At 46.4% G+C, this 26,111-nt stretch overlaps 2 protein-coding genes across 2 annotated transcripts; one reads left to right on the plus strand and one right to left on the minus strand.

The window, feature by feature from the left end:
* Nucleotides 1-433: 433 nt before the first annotated feature.
* RSPH9 (radial spoke head component 9) lies at nt 434-9,148 on the minus strand. Its single transcript, XM_061549886.1, has 5 exons — nt 8,790-9,148; nt 5,278-5,437; nt 3,976-4,099; nt 2,672-2,818; nt 434-1,618 (listed from the first exon to the last, which is right to left on the minus strand). Exons 1-5 carry the CDS (start codon nt 9,023-9,025, stop codon nt 1,458-1,460), a joined length of 828 nt encoding a protein of 275 aa, XP_061405870.1. The 5' UTR covers nt 9,026-9,148; the 3' UTR covers nt 434-1,457.
* An 86-nt stretch (nt 9,149-9,234) lies between these two features.
* On the plus strand, nt 9,235-25,007 carry NUDT22 (nudix hydrolase 22). Its single transcript, XM_061549882.1, is given in 7 exon segments — nt 9,235-9,405; nt 13,004-13,118; nt 17,291-17,888; nt 18,569-18,676; nt 20,998-21,141; nt 21,143-21,190; nt 22,068-25,007. Coding segments are annotated over 6 exon segments (1,146 nt in total). The 5' UTR covers nt 9,235-9,405; nt 13,004-13,035; the 3' UTR covers nt 22,233-25,007.
* Nucleotides 25,008-26,111: the final 1,104 nt, after the last annotated feature.

The following is a 26,111-nucleotide window of genomic DNA, read 5'->3' on the forward strand; positions in this document are numbered from 1 at the left end:
TGACATTAATGCATGTTGTATCATACGGTCCAGAAAACCACTGACAGATTAAAGACATATCCCCATGTATACCAAGCTAAAAACTACACATGTATTTGTTTAAAATAATTGTCCCAATGAAACGTTGGTTTTCAACAGGTGCCCCAATAATGAATCTCAACGGGGCTTCAACCTGCTCAACAAAAATACAATTACCAATAGAGTGTATGGCAATTTGGAGAGTTGAAGTGTGTGGACTTGAATGTCAATCGCCTTTATTAAGATCCAGGTGAGAGTCCAATGACACAGACGTCTCCCTTTCAAGGGGTAGAACCCCTATCACTGCACATGAACATCGTGCCACCAACCAACCGATCAATATAATTTATAACCACAAGCCTCGCACACAGAGCACTACAGAGTGGCGAGGAAGACCGACACACATATGCAGAGGTGGCATTTTCCAACGCAAATTTATTAACATAATACCCGGCGCAATTGGGGCACTCCACAGTGAGACAGAATGGAGAGATGCTGTGAGATGGCGGTGGTGGAAGGGTGGAGTGAACCATACTGCCTGGGGCACGGAGAACGGATGGAGCCCTGGGCCATCTATGAACTGCCCCGACCCAACATGTCCTCTATTCAACTCCCCCCCCCCCCCCCGCCCCACCTTGTCCACTACCAGTGCATTCCAATGGCATTTCCAACCTGGAACTCGGTGGTGCAAGTTAACGTTGTCTGTGGGAATGGGAATACAGCTCATGCTGGGTGGGGAGGGTTTGGCTAGTGGTGAGGGAGTAACAGGAATTCGCACTCACGCATGGCCGGTGATTGGATGAAATTATATGGAACCCGCAGAGCGTCAATATTGATGTAGGGCTTGTGTCTGAGAACAACACGCACGAAGAGCAGTTGATTTATGTATTACACGGTTAAACATGCCCCTGTGCATATAAAATAAGGCATTATGAGGTTCCCTTCAATTCCCACACTGTTGCAAGCCAATACTTGTGTGAGTGCTATCAACATGGTACACGCATTACACTGCAATCCCAGAGACTCGGGATAAATTCTCAGCCACAGATCACGTTATGACCAGCAGCCACCGCATATAATGGAACCTATCCTGGTTCTTCCCAAGCTCAACACAACCTGCAATTAGCGCCCACCACCCTTCAAGTCGGCCCCGCCTAAAACGAGCAGTTGGAGAAATGTGGCCAAAGAACGCGAGCGCTCAGGAGACAAAGGCGGCCGCATATTTTACAACCCTACCGATTCATGGGATATGCTACCGATTGTTTTTCAAAGCTAGTCGTACCACTTTGTAAATGTAAATAATTTTTACTTTTAAACATCAGTTTGCAGCTCCAAGTAAAAAAGAAAAACAGCAGCCCTTCTCATAATCCATTGGTGTTGGCAAACGTGCGGCCGATGTGCGTGGCTCTGGTCACACATGTGGTGCCTTGCCCTGCGGTCTAGATCATGAAGGGGAGGTCGATGTTCTTCTCGCCAAGCCCCATGTAAATGTAGCCGTGCCGTGGCGTGCCGGGCACGTGGTAGAAAGTGAGGCCCGGCCACAGCAGGCTGCGCAGAATGACCAGCGCCCCGCCGCGCTCCAGCTGCAGGCTCCAGCACCCTGCCGCACATGCGCACACACACAAAGACAAAGATCCCCCGTATAGCCTAAACAGACTGTTGGGGCAAGTGCTGTTAGCGAGCACCTATGAAGGTTGGCACGGCACACGAGGGGGTGGGTGGCCAACATCACGTCCAGCTGGCTTTGTCTCCCTAGTGGCGATGTTTACACACCGCACCAGGTACTCGTTTAAGGCTGAGTCGACCTAGGGGAGGCCCACAACCGGTTCAGATAATCGTGATTGATGTTGGCCGTGAGCAGGAATTGAACCTGGGTCGCCAGGTTCGTAGTGCAGCACACTAACCACTACATTACCACACACAGACGCACAAGCACACATATACTCATACGTGCGAGCACTCACACGTATCCAACACTCTTTACTGCAGCACCAGCTTGGATTAGTAGGCATAAATTTAAGGAAATTAAATATAAGTCAAAAACATTTGAATGCTCATGATTCATGCTAAAAATCATGCATGTAAGCAGCGCTTATTTCAGCCGGGTGTGTCCAGGTTGGTCACTCAGAATATATTTATGTGATGATGAGAACACCACATTCAGTGTACCTCTCACTATTGCTGTGGCAACTAGTCACATGCCGAATTCGGTCTTCCAGTGACCCATCAAATATGCGGTGAGAAATTAAGCTGCGTGTGTAAGAATGTATTTTTTTTATAATTCGTGCAAATATTGTGCATGTTACCTCTAGGGTAATACAAAGAATGAGATGGAACACATGGAAAAAAAGACAATGCAAACAAGGTCGTGCAAATTAGGCATTTAAAACTATAACTTCTTGAATCATAACCGAGAATTGTGGTCAACATATTGTGGTCACGTCCCCAACGCTTTCATGCGCTGCATGCTCCAATGAACTCATCTTCACTCTGACCTCTCTTGCGCTACACAAGAAGCCCTAGACAGATGCTGATATCTCTTATTTTTTACCATTCATGGAATTGTCAATCGAAAGACGGTTGAACCACTATTCTGCTTGTGACATTTTCCTCTCATGCGTGGCGGTCACTCAGACGTGACGGTCATTCATACCTGCCGGCACGTCGTGTTCGATGGGGTCGAGGAAGTCAAGCGCTGGGTCCAGCTCGGCTCGCTCGAGCAGAGAGAGTTTGGGCAGACGCTCCGGGCGTCTCCAGTGGAGGTATGAGCGCAGCTTCCCAGCCTCCTCCAGTGAAAGCCCTTGCACCCAGCGCCACAGATATGCACAGCAGACACGCATGCACGCGCCACACACACACACACCAACTTTAAAAGTCTCTGTATTTTTGACGATTTCCAACTCAGGTTGAAAGCGTTTATGCATGTTTGTGAATCTGTAATGAAGGAGTGGGAGGGGGGCACAATTAAAACTCGTCAAGAAATGATCACTTTCAATGCAAGTAAATTTCACTATATGCAAATATTTCCTGAAAGCATGAACGAGAGAGAACAAAACAGACAAAACAAAAAAATATTGCACATACGAGAACAACATGTATTGATGCTTAGAATGATCCTGACTCTGATTTACGACAGTCAAAGCATGGGGGTGGGAATCTTTACATTTCGATTGTTCACAGTTCTACAGCCAGTGACCACATCATTTGGACTGCACCAGATCTCATCAGATCTCTGAAGCTCAGCACTTTGGGACTTGACATTGCTTGGATTGGTGACCTCTACGCATGACGTGTTAGACTATAGGCTGCAGTGCTGCACAGTGGACAACAGTAACCAGTGCAGCAAATTCCATTGTTATTCTTATATTCTCGGACATTTGTGCGCCCCGCCTTCACCAACCCGCACTGAACAGCAATATGATCATATTGGAGCACCTGCGATTTTCTTATAATTTAAAGCCATCTAAGGCCCTCTCTAACGGATGCTTTTCCGCCAGCAGCGGGGTGTGTGTAAGCAATTTCACATTCACTCTGCAAAGCACCGTGGGGCTTTACATGTACATTCATAGCTACACAATTCAACTATATTGGGTGGCACGGTGGCAAGATGTTATCTCCCTCGCCTGGTATACAGGAGGTCGTGGGTTCGATCACGACCCTGAAGATGCCTGTATATTTGGAGTTTGCATGTCTCTCTCCCTGTGGTCGTGTGGATTTTTCTCCAGGTTCTCTGGTTTTTCCCTCCACATTTAGAATAAACATACATTTAGAGTATTTGGCTGCTATACATTTCCACGTGATAAGCAACTTAGTTGAGCTATAATATGTGGCCAGGTCGCTTCTGCAAAAGAGCTATATAGCTCAGTCTGCATCATTACCTGGTAAAAGAAAATAGAAAAAATTGTATTTGAACTGGGGCTGAAGTACTTGAGCGGTTACTTGTCCTGTACCACTAACCTTGAAAAGTTGGGTTGCGCTGAACTCTGCCGAGTGGGGTGCGCATGAACGCCCCACGTGGCACCACCGCTGCCTCGTGCTCGATGGCCGTGATGGTTGCTGCCAGCCGGTCCTCCTCCTTCACCTGCACCTCACCAGGTCACCCACGCAACGAGCACAAACGACATCAGCATGAAAATCAGCAGCAGTGGCAGAATTTTAGTTTTTTTACACGAAAGGCCCTTTGTCAATCAACGTCTACACGAGGCACTCCCTACGCCATGCAGATCCTGGGGTTATTTGACCAAAATTGTCCACGTTGGTCAACGCAGATTGAATGCTTGGAGCATAGACTTTTAAGCAAGGTATAGTAGAATGGGTTTTGCTGCAGTGCCCTCTGCTGTCCACCACGCAGCCCTGCAAGTGGGGATGAGTTTGGTGGGATCGGGGAGGTGGGCCTTCATTGATGGGTGTGGTGGGCCAGAGCAGTAACCCCGATTTGGTTTTAGAGGCTCAAGAAGGCTACCCAATCTCGTCACAGTGGCGAGATGTTAACTACCTCGCCTGGTATGGGGCCATCCATTTAGTACTTCCGCATGGAGAGGGAGGGGGGGTTAACCCAAATGCGTACGCTTGCGTATGGGGGGGTCTACTGACAATGTACGCAGAGGAAACGGGGGGGGGGGGTTCAGCCTCGATAATAATTTGTCTACGTTGGCCTTCAAATGAGTTAGATAGTCCGGCGGTGGACTATCTGTTTGCTTAAACACGTCAATATTATTAATCCTTCATCGTTTCTGCGTGGATTAAATATCGGCCGTTCTATAGAATTTGGGGGGAGGGGGTACGCAGGTGGGGGGGCGGGTGTAAAAAGTACACGTGCGTACAGGGAAAGAGGGAGGGGTCAAGTTTTGACAGATTTTTGCTTATGCACTAAATGTATGGCCCCTATAAGGAAGTTCGTGGGTTCGATCCCGACCCTGACTCGTGCATATTTGGAATGTTCATGTTCTCCTGGTGGTCGTGTGCATTTTTCTCCGAGTCCTCTGGTTTTTCTCCGGGTCCTCCCGTTTTCCCCTCCACATTTAAAAACATACGTTTAGAGTATTTGGCTGCGATACATTTCCACATGATAAGCCACTTCGTTGAGCTATCATTTGTGGCCAGGTTACTTCTGAAACAGAGATACATAGCTCAGTGAGCCTTACCTGATAAAAAAAAATAGTTTCGTTTCAATGGTTGCTGATCAACTCTCCGTCATACAAAAGAAGAAAAAAACAGGGTCAGAACTTAGGGGTCAGCAGTGTGCAGCTCTCTCATCACCGTGGCCTCCTCGTCCGTGACGTGGGCCTCCCCATTGCTCTGTTGGCCGCCCTGCTCTGGCTCCAGCTTGTGCGCATACGAGGGGTCTCCCTGGAAGCGGGCACGCAAGTCGGGCACCTCTGCGCTCTGCACCAGCAGCTGCCACTTCAGTCCGTCCAGACTGCAAGGCGCAGGTGTGCATACACATTGCATTGTTAATTAACTTCATTGATCATTCGTTCAATCAATCGTTAAATCAGTTCAACCCCAAATAATTAAGTCAGATGACGGCCCAATGAGACGAAGTATGCGGTTTAAAATGCACGCCTTGGATCATTAGAAAGTACTCTGATAATTGGTGGAATATTGATGAAGAATCTTGTGAGAGACTGTGATGTTGGAAATAAGTAATGGGAGAACGATGAGGCCATGATGTGAGTATTGTTTAGAGGTAGTTATGAAAGGTTATTCTGCAAAGATCCGTAACCCTAATAACGTTAACCCTATCTCTATCTTCCCCACCTGTACCATGCTTCTGATTTACACTCGAATGCTAACCCCAAACAATTGAAATAACACGAACGCCAGCACGCCCCAGTCATCTATACAGCACGCTCCTGCCCTAACCCTGACCGCCTATCCCCTCTTTTCCTCGCCGGCACAGCGTATTCCTGCACTAACCCTCACCCTGACCTTCTTTATCTCTCTTCCTCACCTGCACCAACTGAGCCTCCTCTCCCTCCTCAACTGTGGAGCGTGGTCTTGCATTCTCTGAGACCCCTCTCCACTCTCCACTACTCACCTGTACAACACGGCTCCTGCACTATAACCCTGAGCCCCCCTCTCCACTCCCCACTACTCACCTGTACAACACGGCTCCTGCACTATAACCCTGAGTCCTCCTCTCTACTCTCCACTACTCACCTGTACAACACGGCTCCTGCACTATAACCCTGAGCCCCCCTCTCTACTCCACACTGCTCACCTGTCCAGCACGGCTCCTGCACTATAACCCTGAGCCCCCCTCTCTACGCCCCACTACTCACCTGTACAGCACGGCTCCTGCACTATAACCCTGAGCCCCCCTCTCTACTCTCCACTACTCACCTGTACAGCACGGCTCCTGCACTATAACCCTGAGCCCCCCTCTCTACTCCACACTGCTCACCTGTACAGCACGGCTCCTGCACTATAACCCTGAGCCCCCCTCTCTACTCTCCACTACTCACCTGTACAGCACGGCTCCTGCACTATAACCCTGAGTCCCCCTCTCTACTCCCCACTCCTCACCTGTCCAGCACGGCTCCTGCACTATAACCCTGAGCCCCCCTCTCTAATCCCCACTACTCACCTGTGCTATAACCCTGAGCCCCCCTCTCTACTCTCCACTACTCACCTGTACAGCGCGGCTCCTGCACTATAACCCTGAGCCCCCCTCTCTAATCCCCACTACTCACCTGTACTATAACCCTGAGCCCCCCTCTCTACTCTCCACTACTCACCTGTACAGCGCGGCTCCTGCACTATAACCCTGAGCCCCCCTCTCTACTCCACACTGCTCACCTGTACAGCACGGCTCCTGCACTATAACCCTGAGCCCCCCTCTCTACTCCACACTGTTCACCTGTCCAGCACGGCTCCTGCACTATAACCCTGAGCCCCCCTCTCTACTCCCCACTGCTCACCTGTACAGCACGGCTCCTGCACTATAACCCTGAGCCCCCCTCTCCACTCTCCACTACTCACCTGTACAACACGGCTCCTGCACTATAACCCTGAGCCCCCCTCTCCACTCCCCACTCCTCACCTGTCCAGCACGGCTCCTGCACTATAACCCTGAGCCCTCCTCTCTACTCTCCACTACTCACCTGTACAACACGGCTCCTGCACTATAACCCTGAGCCCCCCTCTCTACTCCACACTGCTCACCTGTACAACACGGCTCCTGCACTATAACCCTGAGCCCCCCTCTCTACTCACCACTCCTCACCTGTCCAACACGGCTCCTGCACTATAACCCTGAGCCTCCCTCTCTACTCACCACTCCTCACCTGTCCAGCACGGCTCCTGCACTATAACCCTGAGCCCCCCTCTCTACTCCACACTGCTCACCTGTCCAGCGCGGCTCCTGCACTATAACCCTGAGCCCCCCTCTCTACTCACCACTCCTCACCTGTCCAGCACGGCTCCTGCACTATAACCCTGAGCCCCCCTCTCTACTCTCCACTACTCACCTGTACAGCGCGGCTCCTGCACTATAACCCTGAGCCCCCCTCTCTACTCTCCACTACTCACCTATGCAGCACGGCTCCTGCACTATAACCCTGGGCCCCCTCTCTACTCCCCACTACTCACCTGTGCAGCACGGCTCCTGCACTATAACCCTGAGCCCCCCTCTCTACTCCCCACTGCTCACCTGTACAGCGCGGCTCCTGCACTATAACCCTGAGCCCCCCTCTCTACTCCCCACTGCTCACCTGTACAGCGCGGCTCCTGCACTATAACCCTGAGCCCCCCTCTCTACTCCCCACTGCTCACCTGTGCAGCACGGCTCCTGCACTATAACCCTGAGCCCCCCTCTCTACTCCCCACTCCTCACCTGTCCAGCACGGCTCCTGCACTATAACCCTGAGCCCCCCTCTCTACTCTCCACTGCTCACCTGTACAGCGCGGCTCCTGCACTATAACCCTGAGCCCCCCTCTCTACTCCCCACTACTCACCTGTCCAGCGCGGCTCCTGCACTATAACCCTGAGCCCCCCTCTCTACTCCACACTGCTCACCTGTCCAGCGCGGCTCCTGCACAATAACCCTGAGCCCCCCTCTCTACTCATCACTCCTCACCTGTCCAGCACGGCTCCTGCACTATAACCCTGAGCCCCCCTCTCTACTCCCCACTGCTCACCTATGCAGCACGGCTCCTGCACTATAACCCTGAGCCCCCCTCTCTACTCCCCACTGCTCACCTGTACAGCGCGGCTCCTGCACTATAACCCTGAGCCCCCCTCTCTACTCCCCACTGCTCACCTGTGCAGCACGGCTCCTGCACTATAACCCTGAGCCCCCTCTCATCTGCTCTCCACTCATTTCATTAGTTACATTTAATTTATTAGGTATAGCCCTGTGATCCATGCGGCTCTTGACTGGGGTGCAACCGCAACAAACAAAAAACAAAAACATGAAACAAAAACATGAACAAGAAAACATCTTAAAGTGACAATGTGACTAAGTGCAAACAGAAAATCCAAGAAAAGACAGCAAAATATTGCAGAAAACCCACCCTACACCAACGTTGTGTGCAAAAATCCCAGTGGGATGCAAGTCAAACAACAACAACCACAAGACAACTTAGATTAAGGCCATCAGTCTTACTCCGTACTACAACAAACATGGCCAAACCAAAACGTTTTCGAAATCAGGAAAATAAAGCGCGCCTCCTGCACGAAATAAAACCCCGAGGCCCCCTCTCCTCCGCTGCAGAAACTCTATACCCCCCTCCACCTCCACCACCTCCCTTTACTCTCTCACACTCACCTGTAGAGGGTGGTCCTGCCCGTGAGCTCGTCGGCCCCGTCTCTCACGCCGTCTGCCACCAGGTAGTCGCGTCCGCCGAGCGCGACCACGCGGCCCCACAGCCGCACGCCGCTCAGCCGCATGCGCGACCCCGTCTCACGCAGCGACACGCGCAGCGCCGCCGCCTCCTCGGGGCTCAGCGTCAGCCCCGAGCTGGACACGTACTCCATGCACTGCTGCAGGTCCTCAGAGTCCATTGCGTTGTTGTTGTTGTTTTAATTGGGATGAGAACGACGGCGTTTGTTTGTTTGTTATGCGTTCGAATTGGGAGTTGCGAGTGGAGGTGGTCGTGGTGGTGGTGTCAGCGCCGTCGCTATGGTTACCGCGCGCGCCGGCGTTGCCGTTACCTTGGAGACCGCTTCCTTATATGGGCAGCAACCGGGTCCAAGGGTCACGGTCGTCGATGGGGTGATGTTATAATGTTTAAATTTCGATTTAAAGCTTTCGTGACTGCAGTGATTCATCTTCTTGGTTCTTTCGGTAAAGTCACGTAGAAGGGAAATAATAAAATAATAAAAATAAAATAATAAGATAATTCTCACGACGTTTCGGCCACAACGCAAGCAGCCGTCCTCAGGTGAATGTTTTTAAAGCAAAATTATTGTAGCGGTTTCTTTAAAACTTTTTTTTTACATATATAGAACTTCACTTGGTGTGTTTTAATAATATTGCATTGCAGCAACAACAACAAAGGTTGGTTTACCAAGCGATGTTACATAGATGTCAACCCATACGGTTTTACTCTGTATTCGTGTACGGCGAAATTGAGTTTTGCAGGTCCATACGGCGTGCAGCCGTTTCAATAGGGCAAAACATGTTTGTTTATTTGTTTGTATTTCTGCCTTGTTGATGGGTACTTTGTAGGACGAACGTTGAGATTTATAAGTGGCACGGGTGTGACCCAAATATAAGGTCTAAATTGGTCTGTAATATGATAGGGGCACCCATAAGGGGTTGACAGGTATAGTGAGTGCAGTGGTGAGTGTAATAGTGATGATTGTCTATTTCTTTGTGTTTCTCCCTTGTTTATGGGGACTTTGTAGGACCAACGTTGAGATTTAAAAGCGGCACGGTGGTGACCAAAAATGTCTGAATTGGTCTGTAATATCTTCTTGGTTCTTTCGGTAAAGTCACGTAGAAGGGAAATAATAAAATAAATAAAATAAACCATAAATAAATTATTTTATTATTTCCCTTCTACGTGACTTTACCGTAAGAACCAAGAAGATGAATCCCTGCAGTCACGAAAGCTTTAAATCGAAAAATGGTCTGTAATAATGTAGGCGGGTGACAGGTATGACGTCATATTGAGTGCCACTTACACGGACATGTTGGGTGGGGGTGGGAGACGCCCCCATAGACTTACGTTGGACGAGCCTTTGTCGCGTTGGAGATGACGTCACCGGCGATCTCGCCACAGGCTTACACGGTGCACTTGCCCCTACCCAAGATGGCGGTGACACGTGTCTTTTACTTCGTTAGACGATCGTACAGAAGCCGTGTTTTGAACCACAGGAAATGATTGCACAGCAAACGTGCAGCCTGTGAACTTGCTCGAGGTGAGTGGGACTCGCTGAAGTTTCGTGTAGATGCAAACAAGCGTGGCTTACTAACGCATGAACAGCGTTTAAAGAATGCAGCGACGGTACGGGGGGTGAAAGGTGACGTTCGCTGTGGTTGACGTGGCTGGGGTACAGCCTAATCCGATTACAAGTGGCGGCAACTGTACCTCGGATAATACTGGAATTGGTATGTTGTGTTCGCGAGATAATTAGCGAATATTTAAGCACTCTCGTCGGTCCAAGTTGGTGAAGGGTGAGCGGTGGGACCTGTTTTTGAGAGGCATCGCTACTCAGGTTAGCCGTGTGCGAGATTTCGATCTCAGGACGCCGGGTTCACAGCCACAGCTCCACAATAACTTGTATAAGGTGGGTACCGCGGTTAATAAGCAAGAGGTTATTTGCGATTAAAAAGGAATGAACGGTATTTGGAATTGTACGGGGAACATTCCGGTTATAAGGAAAGAGATCGCGGCTACAATGTGGGGGAGACACTCTTTGTAAGGGAGGTTAACTGTGGGTTTAAAATAATAGCATTCTAGAATCCTGACCGCCAATATATTTTATACGGTGGCACTCCCGATTAAGTAACACGTTTCACAATACTCTGCTTATACGTTTCAAGTTAATCCCTTATTAACGATTCCCAGAGGTTTTGGCTAACACTACAATATTGTATTGAACTAACGGACATGATGTCTAACTTTAAACAACACCTAGAACGCCGCTGCAGTGCTTCAAAACTGCGCTACATTACAGGTACAATACGGGTTTGCTCAACATCGTTATAATTGATAATTGGTTTTTTACCCTTCTATCTGGCAACAAAAGTGACACCTTTTTTACAAGGAGTCATGTTTGCATAGACCACAATACCTGCAGTCATAATGCAAACAAAAAACATAACTGATAATGTGCATTGTCCGTGATGTTGATTGGTCCACACCCGAGACAGCTTTCCTTAGAGCCTGGTCTCATGGGTTGGACCAGGCTCTATAGAAAGCTGTCTCGGGTGTGGACCAATCAACATCAAGAACAGTGCACATTATCAGAGGTATTGTGGTCTATGCAAACATGACTCCTTGTAAAAAATGTGTCAGTTTTGTTGCCAGATAGAAGGGTAAAAAACCAATCATCATATTTTTTACTGGCAAATGAGGTTCCAATGGTGTAAATCGTTATAATTGGCCACCATCAATCCACTGCTGGATGAGAGCCTCCCCAAGTCGTCGCCATCTCACGGTCCCATCATAGGCAAACATGGTAAAGGTACAGCCCTGCAATTGCTTGCTCATACCACTGCTACGACAGGGGCCCTCCACTAGATGGAGCTATAGATGCACCCCCTTGGTTCTCACTAGTTAGGGTCGTCCATAAATGACGTCACGTGATTTTTGACCCCCCCCACCCTCGTCACACGGCGTCACAAAAAGTCAGACCCCCCCTCAAATATGACGTCACAAAGCTCTACCCCCCCCCCCCCAACCATATTTACATTTTGAGAATAAAGCATTCTTCAAATCGCTTTAAACTATTGTCATTGTAGTGCGTATTTAATGTGGCGCTGCACTCTGATGTTGTAGGAGTGTTGTTATAACAATTACTGTTGTTATAACAATTCTATATTTATTTAAAGTTGCGCATTTTGATGTGACGTCACATTTCTCCAACCCCCCCCCCCCCTCGTCACACATCGTCACAATTGCCTGACACCCCCCAAGTGCGTGACGTCATTTATGGACGGCCCCTTAAAACATGATTTACCTTTAAAAAAAATCTGGCTGTCTCGCACCCCTAGAAAGGGCATCTCGCACCCACAGGCCATGCGTGCACCCCAGGTTAAGAACCACTGCTCTACATCATTGGTCAATGACAGGAGCTTCAATATGTACATAGATGTACAGCCTGTTTTGTCAATCCATTGTTGGATGAGGGTTTCCCCACGCCTTTGTGGGTCGTGGACAAGTTATTTGAGCATACTTCACGCTGGATATTACCGGTTGGTTAAGGGAGCATAGAAGTTAAATCATAGTATGCTACAATGTGTTTTGATGTACTGACCTCTGCTGGCTGCAAAGCATGTTAAACAGGTGAAATGCGTCTTAACTGTTAGTAAATAAGCTGTGAGTACATTTACCGACTTATTAAATTAATCTGCAAGTAGATTAAAGCGAATGCTAGCGTTTGTTATTTTTTTTGCAGTCTGGGATTGCAATGCGTTCGATCTCCTGCCGCGGCAGCTGAAACTGTGAGCTAGTTTATTAAATCCCCCCGTCGTTGACCACCCAAAAGTATAAATGGGTACACCACAGTCGATCAGCAAGTCTTGTGTGATAGGGTAAATTGTAGGCACTTCCAATTATCCCAAGACGTTTGGCCAGCATGGAATAGGAAGCCAAAATTCTCTCAAGATGGCCTCAGTTGTGGCCTTTAGTGGAGGATTTTCTGCCAGCAATGACATGAGCTCATAAATGCACCTTGACGTATCTATGAATGAAACACCACCCAACGCATTCTTCATCATTATTTTTTTTATCAGTGTATCACCCTGTACAGGAGTTACTTATTCACATTCCTCGGGGTATGCTTATCACGGGAGTGGATTGTGTCATTCAGGTGCCACAACAATCATTGCCTGCGCCCTTCCCATGAGGAAGAAACCCCAAGAGAACGGAACTTCGATGTGGAGACTTGGGACCATGGTGCGGTACAAGCTGAGCCATCCTTACACGTGTGTAACACGCGTGTAACGCGTGTGTTTGTGTCTGTGCACAGGGCCCGCGTTGTTTTAGGGGCCCCTTAACATTCTTTTTAGCCTATGACCAAATCACCCAGAACGCGCACGATCTTGTCAGTCCTCGGAAGCTAAAGCAGTGTTGACTACCACGCATAAAACAGGTGCTGCAAGGCTATGGAAAGAGCAGAGGTCGCAACCGGGTACCCGATACCCGTACCCTACCCGATACCCGGCTACCCGTACCCGGCCAGGTACGGGTACCCGTTTACGACCCTGGTGCGGCCGGGTACGGGTAGGCCGTGAGTCACTGGTGAGTAACCGTTTGTCACTCATTTCGGGTAGGGTACGGGTACGGGTAGGGAACGGATACCCGTACCCGGCCGGGTACGGGTACGGGTACCCATTTGCGACCTTGGTGCGGCCGGGTACGGGTAAGGAATCAAATCCGTTTGCGACCTCTGGGAAAGAGATACAAAGAGGAAGTTGCACATATACAGTAATTGTGTCAATCCACTGCTACATGGTGGCCTTTACGCCATGTGAGTCGTGTTGGCTATTTGGTCAGTGTGGGTTTTGTGAAGGCAGGGAGCATAGACGTAGGCCCATACAATTATAGAACAATAGATTGTCCTGCAATTACCCTCTGCTGGCCACCATGTAACCCTACAGCCACCTATGACAACCTGTACATCATGATCGCCCATCAAAGCACTATCCAGACTCAACCGTGCTTAGCTTCTGAAAGCTGACAGGATTGGGTGCATTTCAGTGATTTTGTCATAGATACAGAAATGTTATATTCAGTTCATAATAATGGTACTTAAATTGGCTAAATGTTCCAGTATAGTACCTAACATAAAAATAAGATAAAGAACATCTTTATCACGCCAAAATGATGTCACATTACCACTGCATAATGACATCCAAAATGTACACCATGTTAGCTAGCTTCACATCTGGAAGAAATAAATGAACACATTTCCATGCCCATTTGCCCTGTTGTTTGTGACGGAGACACGTTTTTTTACAAAGTCAAATGAAAATGCGCACACGTCAAGACGTGAATCTGCCACTATATTTTTACCAACACATTTTTAACTGTTCCTCGTGACTTAATAAATGTGTTTGTAAATCACATGCAATAATTCAGTATGAAGTCTCATAAGCCATTCAGGATCGCTTGGCATTGTCACTTTATAGTTTCATATATGTACATTGTTTATTTGGTGCAGTCAGATACCTTTTGCACTTTGATGTCACGTAAAACCACAAAGTTCATTACATTCAACACCAGGCCACACCTTGGTCATAAGATTCATCAGCAGCCATAATCTATCGTTTGCTGCATGAATTCCTCCCAAAGTCGTAGCCATTCTCCAATCATGCTATGAAAATCCGTTTTCATCGCATGGGTGACTCATCAACTGATATTTATTTTTAAAATACAATTTCAGTGTGGCTTTTTAAAACTTATGGATGTTTTGATACTTTGTTAAATTCGTTTTTATGACATTATTTGGATGCTTGTATCAATCTAGAGGCCAACAAACCGCATGAGTTATTTGGATCCAGAAAGTTTTTTTTTTATCATTGACCACATGCAAACTTTCAAAACCACCTGAAGACGGAAGCTTGTGTTGCTTCCGAAACGTCGTGATTTTTATTTTATTTAAATTTTTTATGAATTTTTTTTTTTACCTACGTGACTTTACCAAAAAAACCTAAGAATATGAATCCTTGCAGTCACGAAAGCTTCAAATCTAGAATTTTCAAATTGGATTCAGAAAAAGAGAAATAAATATCCAATGCGATTCTGTCTGCACTTTGTAAACTATGGCGAGGCATTTATTTAGTGTAAACCGATGCAGTCATGAGATTGAGCATACCAAGCATTCCTAAACACTGACTGTCATTTACGTCACCTCTTCCATCTTGGTACGAATTGGTACTACTTTTCACCTCCCTTTGATGGCTTTTAAAATGACACGGCAGAGAATAATTATTTTAATAACATGCTTTAAATAACAGCGTGTTGCCACTCTTGAGGATTCAGGGGATTGTAAATATTCCTTCATCAGCAGTACTTTGTGGCCCCCCGATTTCCTGAGGCTGTTTGAATGTTTACATTCAATGTTTTACAACAAAATCCAAAAATGCCTTGAGGGCCCACACCTAGGTTACCTTACAGTGTAAATAAAGGCACGTAAGCAAGCAGGGCATCGTGAATATCTGTGCTATTAAATGTAATGAAACTTTTCAAATCAACTTTTACAAAGGCAACTTGTAATTGATTCTTAAATATGTTATTGTTTTAATATTAGGTAAGTAACACTTCTTTTGTGCTCTCCAGTTGCCTGGGTGAAAAGTGGGCTCGGTTTCTCCCAATCCTGGCCAGCTGACTCAAAAACTTAATGAATGAAATTAAATTAAGCCAGGAGAGATTGGTGTTGTTAAAAGCTTCTTGATGTAAATAATAACGATAATACAAATTTATACTAATGTACATCCCTTTGTCAATTTACTGCTGTATGAAGGCATCCCCATTCCATGTCGGTCATGGGAGTTCTTCAAATTCGCTCGAACCGAGCGAATTTGGTTTAATTCCCCTCCACAGTTTACCATCGGTGGCAAGCTTTAACTGAACCGGTCCTGGGCCCATCCCTCCACCAACCTGCACTGACCAACATGGTGGAGCATGATCATACAACCCCCACAATAAATATCACAGTGTGGAAAGGCCTTCAGGTTGTGGATTTACAAAAGACAGTTTTTTTATTTTGTTAATCCTATACATTCCTTATATTTTCTTGGTCATCACGTGGTTCAGGTAACACGTGCAAAAACATAGTGCGTTCAAATAAGTATTTAGGCTTGAGTGGGATACTTTTTTCGGGGAGGGGAGTGGGGAGGGGGTGTTATGGCTGATGGATACGATTAGTGATGGACCACCAGCTCAAGGAGGGGATGTGCCGAAGAGGGATTTGACCACAGAGGTTTGCTCATGGGCTGGAATGAGATGGATCGTAACATAATAGGATCATGTGAGATGTGACAACATGGGGACTCCTTCATATAGCAGTTGATGATGGCTGATGATGAATTATATTTAACAAATAATTCGTTGATGCAGTATTGGCAGTGGTGCACAAGCACAAATAACAAACATATCTACAAATTTGTAAATAACACTGCCTTAAAAGGAAAAGTAGATAATAAGCAATGTTTCAGGAAATGGTCGGTCCTTCTTAGTAGCATATCAAATGGTAAAGAGAAAAAGTTAACACATTCACCTCAAAAACCTTTACTGCAACTGTCTGAAAGGGTAACTACAGAACCTTGGTGATCGAGATGTATTCTTGAAGTTGTGTTGGAAAAATCAGTTTCCATAGATGTGTGGGTTTTATGCCATAGGGGCTTTCTGTGAAATGAAAACAAACCACATCTTAACTCTAAACATCCTTTATTGCTTTGTCACCTGAGATTAAAATGTCTTGGGCCATTGTTCAGGACAGAAACTGCAATGCGACCGAACCAGAACATTGAGCTCAAGCATTCATGCGTGTCTTGACGCACACTTAAACATCTACCCGTGCTCTAGGCAGGTGGGGGGATAGGGAAGTCGTCTTTTTCGCTTTGCGTCATCACTCCTCATTTGACGTCACGACTACTCACCTTACGCAAACACCGCGATTAAACAGCAAATACCACACCCACCAACTCCAAAGTGGAACGTGGGTTTGAGACCAGACACTCCCCCTGCTACGCATTTACACGTATGTGTGCGTGCGTGCGCATGCCTACCTCTTATAAAGCCACCGAACAGCATCGACACTTCTGTGATTTTGTAGAGGTGTGTTGGAGGGCACTGCTACTCTTTGCGCTTTACGCAGTCTCCACAAGTCAGCTGGTGCTCTTTTTAAGAAAACGATAGTAAATATAGTGGCAGCGGATACTTAAGACGAGAGTGAGGGTGAAATAAGGAAGCTTAACGTGAAATATTACGTTTTTCTCATCTTTATAAATTAACTCTTGAGGCGACCTTCATTTTCAACCCACTGCGCATTAGTTAACTCGCCCATACGTCCGTCTAAATTCCTTCTACCGCGTGCCCTCCAATTGTATTAACTCACGTCTTGTACTTGTTCGACCATGCGCTTGGCCTGCAGACGGTGCAGCAACAGCTGCATCACCATCAACAGTGATCACAGTAGCAGCAACAATAACTTCGCGAGCAGAAGAAACAGCGGTCTAGGCAGCAGCTGCAGCAGCACCCGCAGTGAGAACGGCGCCATGCACGACCCGGACATCTCGCTGATGCTGGTGGCTCCGAGCGCCGCGTGCATGCCCTTGGAGAGCGTGCGCGTCGAGCTGTCGACCCGCTACTGCCGCGCCGTGCTGCCCGAACACGAGCCACGTGTTTCCGAGATCTGGCAGGCGCGCATGCGGCACCAGCCGTGGCTCTACAACGGCTCCAAGTTCCGACTGCACTCGGCCGAGATGGAGGCAGACGGCACGCTGCGCGTGCGGCTCGGCCTCACCTGCTACCGTGACTTCCTCGGAACCAACTGGGCAGCCGAAGCCCGGCGCCTGCAGGAGCACGGCGAGCGAGACGCCGGCAGCAGCCAGGCCTACCTGGCCGAGCCGCTGGGCGTGGGCGCTGTGCTCGTGACAGCCGATGGGCAAGGCGTCTTCCTGCGTCGCAGCCACATGGTGGGAGAGGCGGCCGGCCAGATCGACATACCCGGCGGACACCCTGAGCCCAAGGTACAGCGGTGACGTCTGTAGCAGTAGTGTAGCGTGGTTGGTATGGTGTGGTGGTATGGGCAACCGCAGCTGCCTCGACCGCTGTTTTTTCCTGCACCTCCGGTTAGTATGGTTGGCTACGTACTGTGCGAAAGAAGTTCAGCATAGACACATACTATTGGTGTGGTTAGTATGAGGGATGAGTGATATGGTGTTGTTGGCATGGGCCACAAGTGATGTGGCGTGGTTGGCATGGGTCCTGATGTGAGGAATAAAATGAAGCCCCATTTCCAATTTTCCTTCCGGCACTAAAATCTGCAATATGCAGTCTTTTTTAAGCCCTTACCCTGACCTGAATAGCGGGCAGAAACATTTAATAGAGTGATTGGCTGCTTTCATTAACCGTTAGAGAAACCTCTTGAAGGAGTCACAATATTTTTCATATCATCAACATCATATTGCTGTTGGTCGATTGGAAGATGCTTGTCTTCAACATCATCAGACGACTGTCGATGTATTTTGAATGTGTATTATTCGAATCAGCATAGTGCGACTGTATTTAAAACTCAAAATTATGCTTTTAACGCGAGCACCAAACGCAGTATCAGGTTGAGCAGCTGTGGTGATCAGCCGATACCATCACCACTGCTTTCGCCAATAATCATGAAAACACAATGATGTGTGTACGCATGTGTGTGCAGGCAGTGGCACCGGGCGGGGACGATGAGCGACTGCGCCCTGAAGACCTACAGCCCGAGCTGGTGGCACGGGAACTCTACGACTCCATCTTGGCCGAGATTCGCGATGAGGTACTTGTTTAAAAAAAAAATGTACTCAAGTTTTGTTTTGTTTAATCAGATGACAATTCAAGAGACCAGGATAGTCTCACTTTGCAAGAGTGACCTTGGTCACCAAAAGTACAAAAGAAAAACAAATTAAATCAAGCGCAGGAATCAAGCAGATAGAAATAAGAGGAAAAATAACTGTTACACGAGAAATTGACAATATTGCACCAATATAAATCAACGTTAAAGAATAAATTTCCTTCAGCATAAGTTGGCTCGGGTAGACTCTTTTAGCAGGATTATGGTACCTTCACAAAATACAGTTACGGAAAAAAAATATAGAGTGGCTATTGCATACCTGTCAACCCCTTATTAGTGCCTACCTTATAACAGACCAATTCAGACCTTATTGGTGATCCCGTGCCCTTATAAATCTCAACGTTCATTTTATAAAGTCCCATCACAAGGGAGAAACACAAACAAATAGACAAAAACATTTGTTTCCTGTATTGAAACGGCGTATGCCATATGGACCTGAAAACTCTATTTCCCTGTACAAGAATATGGGTAAATCGTATGGATTGACATGTATACTATTGTACAAAGATGTATATAGGCATACAGCATATTCTACACGTATACAGTCTGTGTTCGATATACCGGGTAAATTCGTGGTTGGGGTGCCCCAGTATTGCATCTGTTTTCTGAACGAAAGCCCACTATTTCGCATGAAGTAAAAATGTTGCCCATTTACAAATTTTATGTAATTTTTTTAGCATTCTGTATTGAAAAATTATAATAACAAAAATAATAAGTTTCCATCACTTACCCAGTGCCACCAAGTGGAAATGAATGCCATCCAAGTGTTTGTTTGAGCATGTAGATCTATTATATTTGTCAACATCCATATCAAGTGCAGGGTTTGGATTTTATCGTCAATTACAGCTTAGGCAATCAGTCTTCATTTGTGTTGAAAAACAAAGGAAAAGACGTATCGCTTTCTACAGTTGTACGGTCAGCTGAGCATTGCATTACAATGCCTGTGAACAGCCTCGGAAAATATCACCATATGTGACGTCAGTACTCTTTGTATTAGGTGTTAGACCCACCCAACGGAAAACTATTTGGACTATCTTTTGTCTGAATGCTTGACACAGTTAGCAAACATCCTTGTCACGTACAAGCCAAATTCTTTTGCGGTGAATGGTCATTTTTTTTTCATTGGTCGAAATTTATGTAAATATCCTTGCAACTTAACACGTAGCCTTTCGCGACCAATATTATTCATAATAAAGGTTTTTGGATTAGATCGCGTAAGTATAAATGAGTCATAACCCTCCACCACCAGACACAGCCAATTAGAAAGGGATTTGTCACGTAAACAATTTGCCCGATGATGCTGGATGTAATTACTAGCGAAACGTCGTACTCAAATTGTAAATGTTGTGGATTTACTCTCCAACACACTGGTGGACTGAAGTTTTACTAATTGGCGTTTTGTTTACGTGACAAATCCCTTGTTGGCTGTGTCGGGTGTGGAGGGTTAAGACGCATTTATAATTACGCGATGTAACCCAAAAATCTTTATTATGGATCCTTGAAACTGTAAAAAATTATGCAATCCTCCACGCGTCTGTAATCTGGCCTCAAGATAATAGCATACAATGTTATACATTAACAAAATAGAGGTGTATATTCTATGGTTCTTTCGGTAAAATCACGTGGATAGAAAAATAATAACAAAGTAACAAAATTTTGTATAAAAATATGATTTTATTGTTATTATTTTTCTACCTACGTGACGACTTTACCGAAAGAACCATAGAATATGAGTTCCTGCAGTCACGAACGTTTTAAGTAAAAATTTAATAGAGGTGTACTGATGCATATATTTGTCAATTAGCATCTAATTGCATATTTAATAATTAATCAGTGTTTTTTTCCATTATTATATGTTTTATGCAATGGGTTAATGTCAACAGCGCAGAAAAACCACAATGTTAAAATATTCCCCAATCGAATTGCCACACTTAATCAGGAACAATCAAATCGCGTGACTGATTGAAGGCTTTTATGATAGTTGCTCTACTGTCTCTTTGTAAACTTAATTACCTGTAATTTTGACTTTTGGCTGCACAACTGACTGCACGCAATTTCTCTACATGGAGGAATCACCACCAGCACCACTACCACCCACCACCAGCGCCTCCCCACCCCACCATCTCCCACCAGCGTCACCAACGCTACCTTGACCGCCACAACCACCAGCACCGCCTTCACTCTGAGCACCACCGCCCTCCCAGGTCTCCTGACGTGACCCTAATTTTGCACTCTTACCTCTGCAGGTGAACCTACCGCTCACGTGCCTGAGTCCCCCCCTGCTCATGGGAATCGCGCGCAACAACACGAGCGCCGGCCGGCCTAGCGCTGAGTTCTACGTGCGCTGCAGCCTCAACTCGGAGGAAGTGCGGGCGCTCTACCTGCAGGGAGGGACCCGAGGCTCAAGAGTCGACCAACATCGTCTTCATCCCCAGAGAGGTACAGTCCCAACGCTGGGCACGAGAGGTGCCGCTTAATGTCGTACGATTGGTTGCGCACTAGAAGTGGAAGGAATACAAGGTAATCGTTAGTGTAGCCTGCTTTTGAAAGTGTGGCTTCTGATTAAAATAGGCCTGCGAAGGTCATAGTGGTGAATTTTACAACCCTAAAAAAACTGTTCATTGCTCGCATTCTTCAAAAATGTTTCTCCTTCGCAGAATTAGTTGAATCATAAGGCGTACTTTCACACTTTTTGTTACTTTCACCTTTTATAGGTTAGGTGTAATGGACTGTGCGGTCTACGTCTTATTCACCACTGATCTAAGCAACTCGCTAGCCAAGTCACTGCTCTAATAGTCAAGCTAGTCAACTAACCTTGTATTACCAAATCTAAAGCCTCACGAACCATCTGCTGTATCAACAACCACCTCGCCCACACTGGATATTTTCCGTATCACTGGTAGACTGTAGTTAGGCGCTTTACTAGTATCCACATTCATAGAGAAATGTATACCAGCGTGGTGGTGTGGTGGGTGTGGAAATATCTTTCGGATCGACCACCCATACATACCTGACTGAAATTATGCCCAGTTTGTTCATATGTTTAGGTAAATCTGGATATATGCACCAAACAAGCGCACATCTGCCTAGCTGCAAACAAAGTGAATTAGCAGATAATACGCCTCCTTCCCATATCTGTCCCTCCACATACAAAATAAAAGTTTTTTTTCCCCACATAGCATCAGCCACACGGACTTCTGGTAGTGCGTAATTTCAGCAGCATTGGTTCAGCACTCACAAACTGTAAACCGGTTTTAACTGTGTTCTCATCAGCAAAGGCGTATTGACCGGCCGTGTGTTGATGGTTTCCTTGCAGTGTCTGTCAACTCTGGAGCGAGACTCATCCGTGTGGGGCGAACTATGCCCCTCGGCTAAGGGAGGTGTGCGTCTCTTCTCGCTGCTGGGACCGAACCTTGGAGATGATCGGCCGTGGAGGGAAGGAGTTGAACTCGCAGGAGGGAACACCAATGGCACATCGTGAGCCCAGCTCACTTCTGTGCAGTGACAATGCTCAATTACGGCCACCACCGTGATTGTGTTATTATTATAATTACATTTACCAGGGCTTAAATATCTCATGGAATATTTACCTGGTTGCTGGGAGACTGGAGTAGGCACGGGACTAGTAGTAGCCACAGCCATCGCGAGAGGTATACGAGATGCGCTGTGCCAACTGCGGAATTACTTTTGGAATCACCGACCCGGACAGAGGTGAAATTATGTCCTGATTATAATTGCTACTGTGTTTTGCACTCAAATGAAAGTGTTTTTAAGGATGGTTTTACTGCATGCACAGACTAGAAGGTTGAAAAAGCACCACCAACTGAATGGGATGTTGGCACAATGACAAAAACTCATTGCACTTTAGTCAGACAATCCGAATATTTAATGTTTGGAAGACAGTGATTGACAATATTTACTTCTAAATGTCATATTACTAAGCCTCTCTCTGTGGATATATGTATTTCCTGAAGGTTAGTCAGCCAAAAAGTTTACATCTCTTATTCCTCTCAGTGACATTTGAATGAAAACCACTGAATTGTTTTTTTATTTACCTGTTATGTTATCTGTGAATTCACTTGAAAATTTAAAACGAACCACGATGAATAAGCAATGTATAAGTCATCCTTACCATGCGCTTGACCTGACGTGATCGCTAATTTCTGCCGGAAGAACCAGTGCCGCCGAACGGACCAGTGTTGTCGACTGCACGCTGATGATTTTTCTGAACGGTTTTTAGCAGAGGGCAATTCAGCAAAATAATTTGATATACTGTACTATGCTCCAATGTCTATGCTCCCCACCTTCACCACCCCGCACTGTCCAGCATGGTGAAGTCATGTTGAAATAACTTTCACAACCTGAGTGGCATGGGGAGGTCCTAATCCAGCAGTGGATTGACATAAGGACTGTACATGTACATACAATGTTGCCGTCAGTGGCTCTTCTCAAGAGCAGTGAAGGGGATGTTTCAGTCTGTGTTTCGATGTCACTGCCAGCAGATCCCTCCGTTTTATTTTGAGGCTCCTATTGGTGTCAACCAGCACGGTGAGGTATGGTCAAATTACCTCCCCATGACCGACACGGCAGTGTATTGACTAAGGTGTCCCCGTCGGTGTGAAGCTGTTTTATTGAGGAGGCATTAACTGGGATGTCATCCCACCACTAGCTACGGATCCATAACAGGGTCAATTATTGTCCCATGCGTTAATCTGCAACGTTAAAATGATCGCGGACTTGTAAATACACTCGATTCCTTCAACATGATATCATGTTCAAGCGTTATGGGACTGCAAGTTTGGCACTGTGTGGGGAATAAATTGGTGTTTACTGCAGTATACACATGCACCCACACAGAAGCACATTTACAATTGTATACGTTGACATATACACACTTAGTTTGGGGGGTGGGGATACTTCATTGTTTACAATGAGTTGTGCAGGTTTGTATTTAGATGTTACGATACAAAATTGCATTGATTGAAAAGAAAATATCAGCTTGATTTGAAGATTTCGTGACTGCAGGAATTACTCTTTGGTTCTTTCGGTAAAGTCACGTAGAAAGAAAAGAAATTAAATAATAGAATACACACAGACACACAAGCAGAGTCTCTGTGTTGTCTCTCTCTGTATCTCCGTGTCTGTGTTTTGTCTCTCAAATTTAGCAATCTTTGGAACAACGTAATCAACCAGGTAGGGTGTTGACTGTTGTGTTAGCCGACTCCCTGTGTTGTATTGCATTGTATTTCTAAGTTCACTAGGTTTATTTTCTACCTGATGACGATTGCTTGTGTTGCAATCGAAACGTCGTATTATATTACATTTATTTTCTTTCTACGTGGCTTTACCGAAAGAACCAAATAGCAAATATCAGCTGTTTTCATTAGGTATGTAATGCATAATGTTATTAGATGAACGTTCATGATTCAGGGTTGCATTTCGATCCAAGAATGTATTGAAGTCTTACAGACTCATTTTTCTTGCTGCCTGTTTTGTGTTGTATTTTTGTTTGCTCCATTAGCCTCAATGCAAAATGACCATTATAATTTTAACTTCATATACATTTAAAATATTTGACGATTAATGTATCATGAGGGTACGAATACATATGAATCGATCATTGCACCTCTGAAAAAGTAGACAAAGGACCAGTAGCGTCACTGTCGAGTGTGCAGGCGGTGCGACTGCACTGGTGTCCGTGGGAAGGATAATCCGAGGTGCTGGACGACAAAGTGGAGGGGGTGGGAAATTGGACCATGATCCAATATTCCGTGCACCAGGATACAAGTCAACCACGCTACTCCTCTCCCAAGAACCTTATGCATAATTACATTCCTAGTTGTTTTTTTTATCATGCATTAATAGTTCTCTTTCAGCCAACTTGTAATGTCCTGTTATGAAATTCAGTCTGTATGCACGAACGCTGCAAACAACCGCTAGTTTTAACAGCAGTGCCCTCTGTTGTCTCCGACAATAAACACATGCGTTTTTAGTTTTTTATATGAATGTAACAAATTATATGGAAGAAAAAGCATGCACGTGCATGGGTTCTATCACACTTTCCAACATGCGCTTGTCCTGGGAAGTGTTTTGATGAACGACGTTACGTTACAAGCAACATGAGATGATATCGTATTTCATTACTTCATCTGGAGGGGAGGCATGGCACACGCATCACACGAGACAATCGCTTTGGCCGGCAAAGATAATAATTTCAGGACTGTATTTTATCGCAAAGGCAACCGTTTGATCGATCTTGGCCAGTTTTCTCAAGGGGTAAGTCCGTTAGAGCAGCACAACTTTATACAATAAATGAGTTCAGGTTGGGTCATCTTTACAAAATGGAGATATGAATGCCTGGAATTACACCGATGGACGGAAAAAAGAACACGTGATTCAGAGAGTTAGAAACATTATTCAGAGTTAGAAACGTTATTTTGACTTAAGAAAGGTGTAAGGCCTGGATGTGTTGCTGGAAGGGAAGATCACTGGTGGTTGAGGCTAATGGGAGTGGCAAAGGAGAGAATTTCCAAAAGGACGTCCATCGCAGAAGTGGATTCAATCGGCTCATGTTCAGGGTTTGGATGGATTGTTGCATCGCAGGCCCATGGGAGACGGCCTCAGCTCGACGAGACCTTCATCCAGCAGTGGATTGACCACGGATGATGATCATTACGAGCGGGGCTTAATTTCTCGTGTAATATTTTCTAGGGCCCCTCAACCCCCGGCTCTCCAACAATGGATATCACCCCCCCCCCCCCCCCCCCGAACACACAAAAAAATAGAATGGGTATTTATTTGATTACGTTTGTTGAACCAGCAAAGTCTCGCCGAGTATCACGCCAAATTTCACAGTATGGGGGGGCAATTAATTCCACGTAACATTTGGCAAATCTGGACCAGAACTCCGGCACGTAATGGCCTCCTCCTGTGGATTACGTGACGGGATTTATGAGAACGGCTCGTAGCAAATGGTTTCCATATTTTTACTGTTTATTCAATCCGTGGTATTAATCGGGGCGGCCGCTGGTAATGAACCGTGCACATCTGCAACAACAAACGGCAAACGCGCGACCGCTGGGCCAATGCCACCGCCGCAAGCCACTGAAGGTGAAATTGTCTGAATTATCAGCCCTCCTCGCTTACTGCACGTGCAAGTGGTGGCGTGGGTTGGGAGCGGTGGTGCAGTGGTTAGCGCTACGCTACGTCATGAACCCGGCCATCCAGGTTCGACCAACACCAGGTGACGATGGTCTGAACCGGTCCTGGGCCTCCCCTAGGTAGACTCAGCCTCAAATTAGTACCTGGTGCGGTGTGTAAACATCGCCACTGGGGAGACAACCCCCCCACCAACCCCAAC

This window comes from Lethenteron reissneri, chromosome 11 (genome assembly GCF_015708825.2).
Source record: "Lethenteron reissneri isolate LAM-NWPU_2019-01 chromosome 11, ASM1570882v1, whole genome shotgun sequence".
NCBI lineage: Eukaryota > Metazoa > Chordata > Hyperoartia > Petromyzontiformes > Petromyzontidae > Lethenteron > Lethenteron reissneri.

What these genes read in the sequence shown, in the direction of transcription:
- RSPH9 (XM_061549886.1), bottom strand. Translation starts at nt 9,025, where the DNA reads ATGGACTCTGAGGACCTGCAGCAGTGCATGGAGTACGTGTCCAGCTCG. An exon ending in TCACGGACGAGGAGGCCACG is followed by an intron (nt 4,100 to 5,277) that starts GTGATGAGAGAG and finishes GGTGAGGTGCAG; the next exon opens with GTGAAGGAGGAGGACCGGCT. An exon ending in CGAACACGACGTGCCGGCAG is followed by an intron (nt 1,619 to 2,671) that starts GTATGAATGACC and finishes CATGTGCGGCAG; the next exon opens with GGTGCTGGAGCCTGCAGCTG.